Here is a 17,759-nt window from a genome sequence, read left to right on the forward strand (position 1 = left end):
CCACCAAATTGCTTAACATGTGGTTCAAAGTAATAATGTTGGTTCGCCTTCTCAGTCGTATGAATAATAAATGCAAGTTTAACATAAGAAGATTGTCTGTACTATGTGAAAAAACTATATTAAAGACTAATATACCACAACTTATGTATGTTTAATTTTATTTTTTTATTGAATTAAAATTTGATCAATAAATATTGTATTTTTTAGAATATCATTGTGATAAAAGTATTATGGGATTTTATAAACTTTCACAAGCATTTAAGAGTTACAAGGTATAAAAGTAGATACCTGAGGACGTTTGTGTACATAACTCTCCTTGATTTTAAAAGAATTTATACATATAAACACTCTACTAATTTACAATTGTTTGATACAATCTCTAAGATTAATACTAAAAATAAAGTTATTAGTACATAAATAAATTGTTGAATTCTTCATTCTTGTTACAACAAAAGCATCCATTGTAATAGCAAGATGGTTACTAACTAACATACGAGATGCACATGTAACACATAAAATACAAATATTATTCAATATAAACATTTACATAAAGCCACTAATCTCATTGAACCACCCCTAGATGAACGGAAAACAAAGCCATCACAACACAAATGAAATCCTAAAATCATGTAACCAACTAGGAAATAAGGTCAAGAAGCTCCTCATCGCGTTCAAATTTAGACATATGTTGTTTGTCCAACATTACCCGCGCATCCACACCTTTACCAATTTTGTAATCTTTCAAGAAGAAAAAATTCTTGAACGGACCATTTGGTAAACTAACTCTTTCAGGTTTTCCCAATCCAAAATCCACTTTATACAATGGAAATCTACAAAGATTACTACAAGAATACACATTCTCATATTCATCATCATATGGTTTTTTCCCTTTTCTCATTGATTCTACTACTTCTAACATAAATTCATTTTGTTCCACATGATCTTTCTTGTACGCCTCCTCAACTTCCTTCCTTAAACTACGAACCAACGCCGGCAACTCAATGTCTTCTTCCTTAGTTGCTGTTGTCGAGAAACTGGACAAGATATTCCCAATGGTACTTTGAGGTAGACGAGATTTCAGCATACTACGTACGTTCAAAAGGTGAACAAACTTTGATGGACGCATTGAAGTAGTTGTACTTGATGCTGCCTTAATTGCACATTTGAAAAGTAGCGCGCTCACCACTTCAGCCCTAGTTGGATTTTCTACTCCTGATTCTGCTGCTACCTTCAAATGATGTCGCATGAATTGAAATAGATCAGAAAACATGAAGAAGAAGAAAAAACCATAAAAGCAAATAATAATGGAGTTGTGGTATGATTACCTTAGCTCGAAGTGCGTCTAACTTGGCTGTAGGAAAAATGATTCTTTTTTGTACACACTCACTGACATCAGACAACATTTGTGGCGTAATAATAGGACTATAGTTATTTGACGAGAAAACAGAATCTCCTACAAATTTAGGAGCCAAAGTTGTTGTCATAGGACTATGAGTCATACGAGACCAATCATTAACGAAATTAAGCATAGAGGTTCCATCACCAATCTTGTGCGCTAAGCACAAACTGATAGCTATTCCCCCACAATCAAACTTACTTACTTGTGCCACAAGTAAATTACCACCTTCATAGTTATTCGCCCAAGGCAAGGCCTTGGGAAAAACAATACTCTCTGCTTGAGATGCATCAGGATGATCAAGTATTTCAGACATGGTACAATTTATTCGAACACTCAAAAACTCAGCTCCCATATCGTTACAATCAATAGTAGCATTGTCTCTCAATTTTCCAGCATAAGGATAGTAAGAGACTAGAGTTTTTGATAGAGATGTTTGTAGCAAGTGTGCTATATGGGATAGTTCATTCTCCTCTCTTTGTTGTACTTTAGGGTAAAAAAATGCCAAAGGAATATACAAATTGCTATAGAATTGATCAATGTAAGAGAGTTTGTGGTATCTAAGAGTAGGAGGGGTGAGAGAAAAAGGTTTGATAAAGGTTTTGTCACAAACTGAAACAAGTGATGGTGATGATAATAATGCAAAAGCCATGATTAATTTAACAGATAACACTACTTAATCCTTAGACAATTTGCTCTATGCAATGGTAATTATGTTTGATAATTTGTTTCCCCATTTCTCATATATATATATACACACTTAATTTTTTTTACTCTGTTTAAAAAAGAAAATAAAATAAAAATGAAAAGATTCTCTCATATCATTTTCGGCAATAATATTCATGTGACCTCATACCATACACACGTGACTTCTCTCACACTTTTTCATGTATTCTCACATTTTTTGGCTTACCACTTCAATTCCAGTCAATTTTTTTTGTTTACTCTATGTAAAAAGAAAATAAAATAAAAATGAAAAGATTCCTTCATATCTTTTCTAGTAACAATTCTAATGTGACCTCATATCATACACACGTGACTCCACTTAGACTTTTACGCACATACTTATGATTTTTGGTTTACCACTTCAATTCCATTAATTTGTTTACTCTATTTAAAAAGAAAATAAAACAAAAGTGAAAAAGATTCTTTCATATCCTTTCTGGTAACAATTCTAATGTGACCTCATACCATACAAATGTGAGTCCATCATACTTTTCCAACATACTCATGATTTTTGACTTACCACTTCAATTTCATTCAAAAAAATTTGTTTATTCTGTTTAAAAAGAAAATAAAACAAAATGAAAAAGATTTCGTTCATATCCTTTCTTGTAACAATTCTAATGTGACGTCATACCATACACACATGACTTCACTCACACTTTTCCATGCATACTCACGTTTTTTGGGTTACCACTTCAATTCCGTTACAATTTCTTTTTTTTTTTGTGTTTAAAAAGAACATGAAATAAAAATGAAAAGATTCCTTCATATCCTTTCTGAAAGAGCCTTCTCTCTGTTACTTATTCTCACCATTTTCCCAAGTTACTTATTCTCTCCATTTTCCCAAGTACCCACTTGGACGGAAGCCAACATTTTTTATAACAATTCTCATGTGACCTTATACGATAAACTGATACACATGTAACTCCACTCACACTTTTTTACACATACTCGTGTTTTTTGGCTTACCGCTTCAATTTCGTTACAATTTTTTTGTTTTTGTGTTTGAAAAGAACATAAAATAAAAATGAAAACATTCCTTCATATCCTTTCTGAAAGAGCCTTGTCTCAGTTACTTATTCTCTCCATTTTCCCAAGTTACTTATTCTCTCTATTTTCTCAAGTACCCACTTGGACGGAAGCCAACATTTCTGATAACAATTTTCATGTGACCTTATACTATACATTGATACACATGTAACTCTACTCACACTTTTTTACACATACTCACGTTTTTTGGCTTACCACTTCAATTACATTACAATTTTTTTTTGTTTTTGTGTTTAAAAAGAACATAGAATAAAAATGAAAAGATTCCTTCATATCCTTTCTGAAAGAGCCTTCTCTCAGTTACTTATTCTCTCCATTTTCTCAAGTACTCACTTGGACAGAAGCCAACATTTCTGATAACAATTCTCATGTGACCTTATACTATACACTGATGCACATGTAATTCCACTCACACTTTTTTACACATACTCACGTTTTTTGACTTACCACTTCAATTCCGTTACAATTTTTTTTTGTTTTTGTGTTCAAAAAGAACATAGAATAAAAATGAGAAGATTCTTTCGTATCCTTTCTGAAACATCCTTCTCTCAGTTACTTATTCTCTCCATTTTCCCAAGTACCCACTTGGACGGAAGCCAACATTTCTAATAACAATTATCATGTGACCTTATACCATACACTGAATCACATATAACTTCACTTACACTTTTTTACACATACTTACGTTTTTTGGCTTACCACTTCAATTTCATATCCATAGACACACGGATTATTCGTATGATAAGCATCTTTCGATCTTGTGTCCAATCTTTATTTTGCGGTATCGAGTCACACAGGAGCACAATGAAGATTGAGGAGCTGTAGAGACATAGATGGGCAAAAAAACAGAGCAGGCGGACAGAAAACAACCTTATGATTTACGTGACTAGTTTATCGCGCAATTTTTATTAATTGATATTTAATAGAATTTTTATAAAATAATTTGAACCATAAATAATTAATATTAGAGATCTCTTAATATTAAGAGGAAACATGAAAAGTAATAATTTCCGTGATACATTAAAAGTAATAAATAAAAAAATATTCATAGGATTATGAATAAATAAAAATAAACATATCAATAAAGAATACTCCTTATTTTATTTCAATTATCGTTTAGTTCAAAGAAAACATCCCAAAAATGATTTATCACTTTTTTAAAATTTCAAAATTAAACTAGTCCATTATTTTCAAATATGGCTTAATTTTAAAGGAACGTTTTTTTTTTCTAAAAATATTGCTCAATTCTTAAAAAGAAAAAAAACTAGGAGTAATAAATAAGAATAACTAAATAATTTAAGCATTGTGTTTATTATTAATATAACGTGCATGAATAAATGCTAAACCAATAGTTAATTAAACGGATCCGGTTCGTCTTGTTTCTCTTCTCTTTCATTTTTTCAAATTCTTGTTGGATTAGTAGTAACACATGCAATAAATTAAATTTGTGGCTAAAATTTAATTGCCCAAAATAAATCCCTAGTCATAATTTATACTACCAACAGATTAAATTTGACAAACAAAATACTCCAACTTAATAAATTAAACATGAAAATTATCTAGATAAATGTCTCCATACTATTATATTACCAACCGAAGAGTGCTTCCTCTCGTTGATCAGTTCAAACGATTTTAATTTGCTTTAGTTTAGTGGACATTGATGACATTGAAATTTTATAGAGATTTTTTAAAGATTTTTTTCAATAAATTGGAGAAGTTCGACACATTTAGGGTGTGCTTCATATGATGGTAATTTTCTAGAAAATGTTTTGTTGAAAAACAAATGCATTTCTAATTTTTTTTTTTTATGTTTGGTTAGAGAGTAAAAAATATTTTCTAATGTTTGATAGGCGAATGAAAATGAAAAATATTTTTTAGAAAATATCTTCCTTTTTTGTTTGCTTGAGACTAAGAAAATACTCTTCAAGAATATAATTTTCTGATCCGAAAATCAACTCCCATAATTGATGAAGACAAAAGTATTATAATTATTATTTGAAAAATATCATTAAACCAATAATAAAAATATGATTTAAAAATAATTTTTTTTTAAAAAAACTAAAATAAAAACACCCGGGCATACGTTTTTACGCTCAAGACTTGCGTTTTTATGTTCAAGGCTTACGCATCAAATTTTAGGACTTACGCCTATGTTTTTAATTTACACCTGAGAGCGTTTTTTATACACCTCGCTTCGAAACTCGCCCCAAAAACAAGGTCATGTGAAAGTAGTTGTTTCTTTTTTAATAAGAGAAAAGACATAAAGTCACTCTTAAAGTTGTCTCGTGTTTGCGTAAAGATACCTTAACTTTAGAACTGTCCTATCACCCCATGGAACTAATTAATATCTTTGTAAATGACCCATTTACTCGTCTGGGTTGTTGTCACGAAAATGGGGCGCACGACCCAATCTTTTCACTGCCATAATCAGCTATTACGTCTCAGGTGTCATTATATTTATTTAATATTAATTATTTAATTAATTTACATCATCTTTCCCATTATCTTCTTCACCCAAATAAAAAATGCAATTACCTTTTCTTCATCTTCTTCAACTTAGAAAATCTATTTACTTCATCCATTTTTTTCTTTTTCTTTCTTGTCTTTGCTTTTCTTTGTTTCTTTTTCTTCTTTTATCTTTTTTTTTTAAAGAAAAAGAAGTCCATTGATTAGAGAATATTGTTTGCAACAAATGTTAAATATATGGAAAATGAATAAACCATAAGAAATATGATTTTTTTCATCAAGATTGTGAGTAAAAATATGTTGCTTCCTTGATTCTACTCTCTAAGATTTATCCATGATTCGAGGACCGTTTGGTGTATTTCTCGAACTAGTATGATTTAGATTTGGCCTCTCTATATGAATAATCTATCAATTTGCAGATTATTCGAGATCTTGATCTCTTTATGAAATTTTTGAGATGTCTTTTAAGAGAATTTAGTATCCTTTATATATAGATATAAACTACGTTAATCGTATATGGATAAAGGTTAAAAAATTATATATTATACATATGTATTTGTATATCTTGGTGAATTATACATATATAAACATGACTAATTATACAAAATCGAAGTCAGCCCACGTAATAAATGTATAATGTTAGTCGCGAGTGGTAATTATAGCAAACTATAGCTATAATTAGTAATTAAATAGTATAAGTTTGCTTAGACGCGTAATTCTTTTTCTTTTATCAAATTTATTTACCCACCAAATTGCCTAACATATGGTTCAAAATAATAATGTTGGTTCGTCTTCTCAGCCGTATGAATGATAAATGCAAGTTTATTGTAAGAAGATTATCTGTACTATGTGAAAAAATTATATTAAAAACTAATATACCACAACTTATGTATGTTTAATTTTTTTTTATTGAATTAAAATTTGATCAACTTGTAGTTTTTAGAATATCATTGTGATAAAAGTATTAGGGATTTTATAAACTTTCGCAAGCATTAAGAGTTACAAGGTATAAAAGTAGATACCTCCGGACGTTTGTGTACGTAACTCTCCTTGATTTTAAAAGAGTTTATACATATAAACACTCTACTAATTCACAACTTTTTGATACAATTTCTAAGATTAATACTAAAGATAAAGTTATTAGTACATAAATAAATTGTTGAATTCTTCATTCTTGTTACAACAAAAGCATCCATTGTAATAGCAAGATGGTTACTAACTAACATACGAGATGCACATGTAACACATAAAATACTAATATTATTCAATATAAACATTTACATAAAGCCACTAATTTCATTGAACCACTCCAAGATGAACTAGTAGATGAACGGAAAACAAAGCCATCACAACACAAATGAAATCCTAAAATCATGTAATCAACTAGGAAATAAGGTCAAGAAGCTCCTCATCGCGTTCAAATTCAGACATATGTTGTTTGTCCAACATTACCCGCGCATCCACACCTTCACCAATTTTGTAATCATTCAAGAAGAAAAAATTCTTGAACGGACCATTTGGTAAACTAACTCTTTCAGGTTTTCCCCATCCAAAATCCACTTTATACAATGGAAATTTACAAAGATTACAACAAGAATACACATTCTCATAATCATCATCATATGGTTTTTTCCCTTTTCTCATCGATTCCACTACTTCTAACATCATTTCATTTTGTTCCACATGATCTTTCTTGTGCGCCTCCTCAACTCCCTTCCTTAAACTACGAACCAACGTTGGCAACTCAATGTCTTCTTCCTTAGTTGCTGTTGTGGTGAAACTGGACAAGATATTCCCAATGGTACTTTGAGGTAGACGAGATTTCAGCATACTACGTACGTTCAAAAGGTGAACAAACTTTGATGGACGCATTGAAGTAGTTGTACTTGATGTTGCCTTAATTGCACATTTGAAAAGTAGCGCGCTCACCACTTCAGCCCTAGTTGGATTTTCTACTCCCGATTCTGCTGCTACCTTCAAATTATGTCGCATAAATTGAAATAGATCAGGAAACATGAAGAAGAAGAAAAAACCATAAAAGCAAATAATATGGACTTGTGGTATGATTACCTTAGCTCGAAGTGCGTCTAACTTGGTTGTAGGAAAAATGATTCTTTTTTGTACACATTCACTGACATCAGACAACATTTGTGGCGTAATAATAGGACTATACTTATTTGACGAGAAAATAGAATCTCCTACAAATTTAGGAGACAAGGTAGTTGTCATAGGACTAAGAGTCATACGAGACCAATCATTAACGAAATTAAGCGCAGAGGTTCCATCACCAATCTTGTGCGCTAAGCACACACTGATAGCTATTCCCCCACAATCAAACTTACTTACTTGCGCAACAAGTAAATTACCACCTTCATAGTTATTCGCCCAAGGCAAGTCCTTGGGAAAAACTATACTCTCTGCTTGAGATGCATCAGGATGATTGAGTATTTCAAACATGGTACAATTTATTCGAACACTTAAAAACTCAGCTCCCATATCGTTACAATCAATAGTAGCATTGTCTCTCAATTTTCCAGCATAAGGATAGTAAAAGACTAGAGTTTTTGATAGAGATGTTTGTAGCAAGTGTGCTATTTGGGATAGTTCATTATCAGTTGACTCCTCTCTTTGTTGTACTTTAGGGTAAAAAAATGCCAAAGGAATATACATATTGCTATAGAATTGATCAATGTAAGATAGTTTGTGGTATTTAAGAGTAGGAGGGGTGAGAGAAGAAGGTTTAATAAAGGTTTTGTCACAAACTGAAACAAGCGATGGTGATGATAATGATGCAAAAGCCATGATTATATTAACAGATAACACTACTTAATCCTTAGACAATTTGCTCTATGCAATGGTAATTATGATTGTTGATTTGTTTCCCCATTTCTCATATATATATAGTCACTTAATTTTTAATCCTCTCTAATTTTTTATTTTTTTACTCTGTTTAAAAAAGAAAATAAAATAAAAATGAAAAGATTCTCTCTTATCATTTTCGGCAACAATTCTCATGTGACCTGATACCATACACACGTGACTTTACTCATATTTTTTCACGCATACTCACGTTTTTTGGTTTACCACTTCAATTTCAGTCAATTTTTTTTTGTTTACTCTGTTTAAATAGAAAATAAAATAAAAATGAAAAGATTCCTTCATATCTTTTCTAGTAACAATTCTAATGTGAACTCATACCATACACACGTGACTCCACTTTCACTTTTCCACACATGCTTATGATTTTTGATTTACCACTTCAATTTCATTATAAAAAAATTGTTTACTCTGTTTAAAAAGAAAATAATACAAAAAAAGAAAAAGATTCCTTCATATCATTTCTAGTAACAATTCTAATGTGACCTCATACCATACATACATGATTTCATCATACTTTTCCAACATACTCACGATTTTTGGCTTACCATTTCAATTTCATTCAAAAAATATTTGTTTATTCTGTTTAGAAAGAAAATAAAACAAAAATGAAAAAGATTTCATTCATATCCTTTCTGGTAACAATTCTCATATGACCTTATACCAGACACTGATACACATGTAACTCCACTCACACTTTTTTTAATAGATACTCACGTTTTTTGGCTTACCACTTCAATTCCGTTTCAATTTTTTTTGTTTTTGTGTTTAAAAAGAACATAAAATAAAAATAAAAAGATTCCTTCATATCCTTTCTGAAAGAGTCTTCTCTCTGTTACTTATTCTCTCCATTTTCCCAAGTTACTTATTCTCTCCATTTTCCCAAGTACCCACTTGGACGGAAGCCACCATTTCGTATAACAATTCTCATGTGACCTCATACTATACATTAATACACATGTAACTCCACTCACACTTTTTTACACATACTCACGTTTTTTGACTTACCACTTAAATTCCGTTTCAATTTTTTATGTTTTAGTGTTTAAAAAGAACATAAAATAAAAATGAAAAGATTCCTTCATATCCTTTCTGAAAGAGCCTTCTCTCTATTACTTATTCTCTCCATTTTCTCAAGTTACTTATTCTCTCCATTTTCTCAAGTACCCACTTGGACGGAAGCCAACATTTCTAATAACAATTCTCATGTGACCTTATACCATACACTGATACACATGTAACTCCACACACACTTTTTTACACATACTCATGTTTTTTGGCTTACCACTTCAATTCTGTTACAATTTTTTTTGTTTGTGTTTAAAATAAACATAAAATAAAATAAAAAGATTCCTTCATATCCTTTTTGAAAGAGTCTTCTCTCAGTTACTTATTCTCTCCATTTTCCCAAGTACCCACTTGGACGAAAGCCAACATTTCTGATAACAATTCTCATGTGACCTTATACCGTACACTGAATCACATGTAACTCCACTCACACTTTTTTACACATACTTACGTTTTTTGGCTTACCACTTCAATTTCATATCCATAGACACACGGATTATTTGTATGATAAGCATCTTTAGATCTTATGTCCAATCTTTATTTTGCGGTATCGAGTCACATAGGAGCACGATGAAGATCGAGGAGTAGATAGGCAAAAAAAGAGAGCAGGCGGACAGAAAACAACCTAATGATTTACATGACTAGTTTATCACGCTATTTTTATTAATTGATATTTAATAGAATTTTTTCAAAATGATTTGAACCATAAATAACTAATATTAGAGATCTCTTGATATTAAGAATAAACATGAAAAGTAATAATTTCCGTGATACATTAAAAGTAACAAATAAAAAAAATATTCTTAGGATCATGAATAAATAAATAAAAAATATCAATAAAGAATACTTTTTATTTTATTTCAATTATCGTTTAGCTCAAAGAAAACATCCCAAAAATGATTATCACTTTTTAAAAATTTCAAAATTAAACTAGTCCATTATTTTTACATATGGCTTAATTTTAAAGGAACGTTTTTTTTTTCCCTAAAAATATTGCTCAATTCTTAAAAAAAACAACAACTAGGAGTAATAAATAAGAATAACTTAATAATTTAAGCATTGTGTTTATTATTAATATACGTGCATGAACAAATGCTAAACCAATAGTTAATATCTCTTCTCTTTCATTTTTCCAAATTCTTGTTGGATTAGTAACACATGCAATAAATTAAATTTGTGGCTAAAATTTAATTGCCCAAACTAAATCCCTAGTCATAATTTATACTACCAACAGATTAAATTTGACAAACAAAATACTCAACTTAATAAATTAAACATGAATATTATCTAGATAAATGTCTCCATATTATTATATTACCAATTGAAGAGTGCTTCCTCTCGTTGATTAGTTCAAACGATTTTAATTTGCTTTTGTTTAGTGGACATTGATGACATTGAAATTTTATCGAGATATTTTTTAGAATTTTTTCAATATATTAGATAAGCTCGACGCATTTAGGGTGTGTTTCGTATGATGGTAATTTTCTAGAAAATATTTTGTTGGAAAACAAGTGATTTCTCTTTTCATGTTTGGTTAGAGAGTAAAAAATATTTTCTAATGTTTGATAGGTAAATGAAAAAAAAAATTTCTTTTTTTTTTTGCTTGAGACTAAGAAAATACTCTTCAAGAATATAATTTCTGATCCGAAAATCAACTCCCATAATTGATGTAGGATCCGACCCTGACACGCAAACTAGGACAAGACTCTGATTACCGTTCCAAAATCCGGCCCTAAGATCTGACCTAGGTCAAAAAAATTCAAAATTGGTGGCTAGGCTCGGGGCGAGATGGCGTAAAAAATAAAAATTTAAAATTTGAAATATCTTTTTAAAATATTAATTTTGAATAAAAATTGACGGTAGCGGCATGGGTGGGGGTGCAGTAAAAAATAATTTTTTAAAAATTTTTTGAAATATTTTTCAAAAATAATTTTTTTTAATGATTTTTTAATGAAAATGGGTGGGTAAGGGCGGCGTAAAAATGAAAAAAAAAAGTAATTTCATATTTGAAAATTTTAAAAGTTAAATATATTTTTTTATTAGGGAGGATCTACCAGGTATCGATAGGGTAAGAAAAAAATTAAAAGATAAAGTAGAGTTTTCTTTAATATTGAAAGGGAAATTATTTTTCTTAAATTTGAGAGAAATGAGTTCATTTAAAAAATATTTTAAGACAACAAACGTAAATAAATATTTTCCTCCGTACTAAACATACCCTTAGAAATTGGGAGACAGCTAAAGTAGTCTCCCCTTTCAGCTGTAGGACGCACTTCCACCTCCGGCGAAGTCAAACTATAGCTGCCAAGGATTAGTGTCGGAGATAAAAATGTTGTTTTTCTCATACTTGAACGATCTGGTGGGAAGGAAAGTGACTGTGAAACTGAAAAACGATTTGGCTATCGAGGAACAACACTACATTAAGTTGATCAGTATTTCTAGGGGCGGATTTATGTATATACTAAGTATATGTCACGCGATACTGCTTGTTTGAAATATTTTTCTAAATATATCTAATAAAAAAGGAAAAAATTAGGCTAAGCAAACTCATACTATTTAATTATTCATTATAGTTATAGTTTGCTATAATTACCATTTGCGACTAATATTATACATTAATTATGTGGACTGACTTCTAATTTGTATAATTAGTCATGTTAGTATATGTATAATTCACCAAGATATACTAATACATATGTATCATATACAATTTTTAATCTATATACATATACAATTTACCTCTCTCGCTCGCCTCTATCCTCCCTCTCTCAATCTCGCTCGCCTCTCTCGTCCCTCTCCCAATCTCGCTTTCCATTTATACAAATGTATAGGTATACTATACAGTTATATACATATACAATTCACCTCTCTCTCATTCTCTTCCCTCTCTCGCTTGCCTCTCTCCTCTCTCTCCCAGTTTCGCTCTCCTCTCTCCTCCCTCTCCCAATCTCTTGCCATATATACAAATGTATATGTATAATATACAATTATCTAACCAATATACATATACAATTCACCTGTCTTCCGCTCTTTTCCCCTCTCTCTCGCTCACTCCTCTCTCTCCCAGTTTCGCTTGCCTCTTTCCTCCATATAGCATGTAGCTACGAATTGTACTTATCAAACTATAGTTATGGAGAGTAATTAATTATTTTTAAGCGGCTATATGTGAAAGTTTTCCATTAATAAAATAACGAATTTGATGAATATAAATGATAAAGTAGAATTTGATTTGAATTAATAATAAATTACTATGTTAGTGAGAATAATCATTATATGAGATGTTAGTGATTTAAAAAGTTATAGGAATTATAAATTTTATTTAGTTTTAAGAATTCCCACATGGAAAAAAAATGAGAATCTGGTCTCTTTATGGACTTGGACAATCCTCACTTCATAAGCTAAGCTTTTGAAGTTAAATTAGACCAAAATCTATCTTTACATGGTATCAAAATCAGACTCATTCTAATTTCTTTGTTCACCGATGTTGGGGCCCCATATTATAGTTTTAATGCTCCAGTTAATAAAAAAAAATGCTCCAGTTAATGAGACCTGGGCGTGTAGGGGATTGTTAAGAATTTTCACATCGGGAAAAGGATGAAATTTGATCTCCTTATATGGACTTGAACAATCCTCTCTTCATAAACTAGCGTATTCCCACATCTAAAAAGGGATGAGAATTTGGTCTTGTTTCCTCCCTTCTAAACTAGTTTTTGAGATAGAGTTATACCTAAGATTTATCTTTACATTTACATATGAAATAAATGGTTAGCAGATATAAATATGGGATTGTTTTTACAAATTATAAAATTATGGGTCAATTTGTATTTAAAAAATCTCATATCATGATTTTTGAAAAAATTGATATTAAATTAGTGTAAAATCACATATCCAAATGCTAATTCATCTCATGAGTTGATATCGTGATATCAGATCGCATATCCAAATGCCTACTAAGTTATCCATATTTATTATAGTAGATGTTTTTAAAAATAAAACAAAATTAAGCAATATATTTTTTAAACAAAATGTTTTTTTAAAAAAATCAGGATATAGTTGAAATTTGTTGACTACTTCAATTTTGAATTCTTAGAAAGTGATACTAATTATTTTAGAATATTTTCGTTAAAGCTGAAACCACTGTAAATATAAAATTGAAAATATTCCATAGGTTCACTTTTTTTTATTCACTATTTTATTACTAGATTTTTATTTATTTATCACTTCTAACATATTAATATTCCATGTTTTAGCTTTAGCATTAATTATTTATTCCCCAAATCAATAGCGTATATATATTTGTTTGTTTGTGTTGTTGCCTATCTGTGTTTGGTGTGTATTCCTCCCCCATGAATTTTTATTTCTCATCCTATAATTTATCCCCCTCCTCTTCATCATGCTCCTGTGCGTATATATGTGTAACTCGATACCGCAACATCAACATCGGAGATAAAATGAAAAAAGTATTTATCGTATGAATAATTCTCGTGTCCAAATGTGTGCGGAATGAAATTGAAGTAGTAAGCCAAAAAATGTGAGTGTGTGAAAAAGCGTGAGGGTAGTCATGTGTGTATAGCATGAGGTCACATGAAAATTGTCACAAAAAATGATACGAGGTGAAGGAATCTTTTCACTTTTTATTTTATTTTCGTTTTAAACAGAGTAAATAAAAAATATATTCTATTTTAATTTTAAATAAAGTAAACATAAAAAATAAAAAATTAGAGTGGGTCAAAAATCCTGTGTCTATATATATATATGAGAAATGGGGAAGCAAATCAACAAGCTTAATTACCATTGCATAGAAGTAATTATCTAAGGATTAAGTAGTGTTATCTGTTAAATTAATCATGGCTTTTGCATTATTATCATCACCATCACTTGTTTCAGTTTGTGACAAAACCTTTATCAAACCTTCTTCTCTCACCCCACCAACTCTTAGATACCACAAACTCTCTTACATTGATCAATTCCATAGTAATATGTATATTCCTTTGGCATTTTTTTACCCTAAAGTACAACAAAGAGAGGAGTCAACTGATAATGAACTATCCCATATAGTACACTTGCTACAAACATCTCTATCAAAAACTCTAGTCTCTTATTATCCTTACGCTGGAAAATTGAGAGACAATGCTATTGTTGATTGTAACGATATGGGAGCTGAGTTTTTGAGTGTTCGAATAAATTGTACCATGTCTGAAATACTTGATCATCCTGATGCATCTCAAGCAGAGAGTATAGTTTTTCCCAAGGACTTGCCTTGGGCGAATAACTATGAAGGTGGTAATTTACTTGTGGCACAAGTAAGTAAGTTTGATTGTGGGGGAATAGCTATCAGTGTGTGCTTATCACACAAGATTGGTGATGGAACCTCTGTGCTTAATTTCGTTAATGATTGGTCTCGTATGACATATAGTCCTATGACAACAACTTTGGCTCCTAAATTTGTAGGAGACTCTGTTTTCTCGGCAAATAATTACAGTCCTATTATTGCACCACAAATGTTGTCTAATGTCAGTGAATGTGTACAAAAAAGAATCATTTTTCATAAAATCAAGTTGGACGCACTTCGAGCTAAAGTAATCATACCATAACTCCATTATTATTATTATTATTTGCTTTTATGGGTTTTTCTTCTTCTTCATGTTTCCTGATCTATTTCAATTTATGCGACATAATTTGAAGGTAGCAGCAGAATCGGGAGTAGAAAATCCAACCAGGGCTGAAGTAGTGAGCGCGATACTTTTCAGATGTGCAATTAAGGCAGCATCAAGTACAACTAGTTCAATGGTTCCATCAAAGTTTGTTCACTTTTTAAACGTACGTAGTATGATGAAATGTCGTCCAAGTGCCATTGGGAATATCTTGTCGATTTTCTCGACAACAGCAACTAAGGAAGAAGACATTGAGTTACCAACATTGGTTCATAATTTAAGGAAGGGAGTTGAGAAGTCGTACAAGAAAGATCAAGTGGAACAAAATGAATTGATCTTAGAAGTAGTGGAATCGATGAGAAAAGGGAAGAAACCATTTGATGAGGAATATGAGAATGTGTATTCTTGTAGTAATGTTTGTAGATTTCCATTTTATAATGTTGATTTTGGATGGGGAAAACCTGAAAGAGTTGGTTTACCAAATGGTCCTTTCAAGAATTTATTCTTCTTGAAAGATTTGAAGATTGGTCAAGGTGTGGATGCGCGGGTAATGTTGCAGAAGCAACATATGTCTGAATTTGAACGCGATGAGGAGCTCCTTGAACTTATTTCCTAATTGACTTCATTCATGTTGAGATGTCTTTGTTTCGATTCATCTAGCTAATTAATATTTACTAGTTTATCTTCGGGAGGGTTCAATAAATTAGTGGCTTCTTCATGAAATATGTAAATGTCTATATTGAATAATATTAGTATTTTATGTGTTACATGTGCATCTCGTATGTTCACTCAGTGACTATCCTTGCTGTTTAACTATCCTCGCTGTTACACTATATGCTTCTGTTCACTCCATGCATTAAAATTATTAAAGATACAATTGCCCTCATAAATTTTTTTTACATCCTTTCAATTATATTTTTGTAATTATTTGTAAACAAATATTTTTATCTAAAAAAAATTATGTAATGCATGACATTTTTAATACATCAAACCAAATATTGCATAAAAGAATCTCATCATAACTAATTCAAACATTATTACTACACTTTGTTTTACATTATTCTTATACACTCTACCAAAAGACTTGTTGAATTTTCCTCTAATTGATACATATATATTCACTTGTTTGATATTTCTGCAAGATTTAAAAAGTAAATAAAAGAAGGAAAAGAAGGAAAAGAAGGAAAACGAAAAAGATGTCTGACAACAAAAATAAATTATTGCGAAAAACTAATTAAATCATGAACTATTTCGACAAGAATAAATACATAAATAAAGAATTGGTGGATACAATTTTTAAAAAAAAAATTAAGGTCAGTGGGTATAAGTTTTATTGACTATTTTATTAATTTATCAAAACAAAAGAAAATAGAAGGTCTGTACATCAAGCTAAATTAAATTTAAAAGAAAAAAAAAAGCTAAACAAAGTTAGAAATGTTCCCAAATTGAAATTGGAAAATTCAGAGTTACTTCTTCATTTTGCTAGCCAGCTTTTCAAGCTTCAATGCATCCATCCATTTTCCTCCATTCAATTAAGGTATAATTTATGTATTCTCCTTCCTGCTTCTTGATTTTCCTTGTTTTCCTATTCATCTTCCCATTCTCACCTTGTTAGGACAAAAAATAATAAAGTGTAATGCGAAAGCTAGCAAAACAAATCTCGAAAGTTTATAAGAAAGAAAACAAATGAGAAATATATCAAAAGACACAAAGATTTAACGTGATTCAATCAATTGACCTATATCCACAAAGGAGAGGAGTAATCCACTATATAAATATGAGAGTACAAAACATAGACAGAAACAACCTCAACTAATTTACTCAGGATACATGAGAGGTTCACACAAGTGATAACGTATCAAGATTGTGACCCACAAATTCTCTCCCTAACCAAAACTCTCAAAGCCCTTAAGATTACATTGTGAATGCTCATTAAGTTAGACGGAACATGCCTCTATTTATAGAAAACCTAAATCTTTTCCTACAAGAAAAATGATTAGTCAATCCAAAATTCTTTCCTAAAAAGAAAAACCTAGTTATGATAAGAAATTTAGGACAAATAACTCCTATTTATCTCATTGATTTGTGTCCACATTTTGCTCATATGCTTGTTATTCTTGAATTTGTTGCACCTAATCGAATTGTATTATTCTTGAACGATCACGTTTTTCTGACTTCTATTTGGGAACTACTCATATACTTCATTACTTAGCTTTAAAAAGGAGATAATTAAATACTAAACTTTAATTATGTTAAAACTTCAAATAAATGTTTTGTCTTTTATAATGAAAAAAAAAGCTAAAAAATAAATATGATTCCAGTCCTCAGAGGTGTGCCACATCAATTAGTCTAACATCCTCCATATATATAATAGGAAATTTTTTCGCACTTTACACAATGGCTAAAAATTTTTGGAATTATTTTTATAAAATTCACCTCCCGTGATTTACAATATTAAATCTATCTTTCTTATTTTGACTTTTTCAAAATCAGTTTTTAAATATATTTAAAATAAATATAAATTA

The 17,759-nt window shown here is 30.5% G+C and overlaps 3 protein-coding genes across 3 annotated transcripts; 1 reads left to right on the forward strand and 2 right to left on the reverse strand.

Annotated features, from left to right (window-relative positions):
- Window positions 1-506: 506 nt before the first annotated feature.
- Window positions 507-2,148, reverse strand: LOC101256149 (acyltransferase Pun1-like). Its single transcript, XM_004232587.5, has 2 exons — window positions 1,326-2,148; window positions 507-1,228 (listed from the first exon to the last, which is right to left on the reverse strand). The coding sequence occupies exons 1-2, from the start codon at window positions 2,046-2,048 to the stop codon at window positions 638-640; spliced, it is 1,314 nt and encodes a 437-aa protein (XP_004232635.1). The 5' UTR covers window positions 2,049-2,148; the 3' UTR covers window positions 507-637.
- Window positions 2,149-6,878: 4,730 nt separating this feature from the next.
- LOC101255851 (acyltransferase Pun1) lies at window positions 6,879-9,306 on the reverse strand. Its single transcript, XM_004232586.5, has 2 exons — window positions 7,709-9,306; window positions 6,879-7,612 (listed from the first exon to the last, which is right to left on the reverse strand). The coding sequence occupies exons 1-2, from the start codon at window positions 8,438-8,440 to the stop codon at window positions 7,022-7,024; spliced, it is 1,323 nt and encodes a 440-aa protein (XP_004232634.1). The 5' UTR covers window positions 8,441-9,306; the 3' UTR covers window positions 6,879-7,021.
- A 5,042-nt stretch (window positions 9,307-14,348) lies between these two features.
- On the forward strand, window positions 14,349-16,001 carry LOC101255552 (acyltransferase Pun1-like). Its single transcript, XM_004232585.5, has 2 exons — window positions 14,349-15,159; window positions 15,266-16,001. The coding sequence occupies exons 1-2, from the start codon at window positions 14,428-14,430 to the stop codon at window positions 15,848-15,850; spliced, it is 1,317 nt and encodes a 438-aa protein (XP_004232633.1). The 5' UTR covers window positions 14,349-14,427; the 3' UTR covers window positions 15,851-16,001.
- The last annotated feature ends 1,758 nt before the right edge of the window (window positions 16,002-17,759 follow it).

The sequence above is a fragment of the Solanum lycopersicum genome, chromosome 2 (genome assembly GCF_036512215.1).
Source record: "Solanum lycopersicum chromosome 2, SLM_r2.1".
NCBI classification, from domain to species: domain Eukaryota; kingdom Viridiplantae; phylum Streptophyta; class Magnoliopsida; order Solanales; family Solanaceae; genus Solanum; species Solanum lycopersicum.

Coding starts and splice junctions, on each gene's coding strand:
- LOC101255851 (XM_004232586.5), bottom strand. CDS start 8,440: ATGGCTTTTGCATCATTATCATCACCATCGCTTGTTTCAGTTTGTGAC. Junction 7,613..7,708: donor TAGACGCACTTCGAGCTAAG/GTAATCATACCA, acceptor CATAATTTGAAG/GTAGCAGCAGAATCGGGAGT.
- LOC101256149 (XM_004232587.5), bottom strand. CDS start 2,048: ATGGCTTTTGCATTATTATCATCACCATCACTTGTTTCAGTTTGTGAC. Junction 1,229..1,325: donor TAGACGCACTTCGAGCTAAG/GTAATCATACCA, acceptor CATCATTTGAAG/GTAGCAGCAGAATCAGGAGT.
- LOC101255552 (XM_004232585.5), top strand. CDS start 14,428: ATGGCTTTTGCATTATTATCATCACCATCACTTGTTTCAGTTTGTGAC. Junction 15,160..15,265: donor TGGACGCACTTCGAGCTAAA/GTAATCATACCA, acceptor CATAATTTGAAG/GTAGCAGCAGAATCGGGAGT.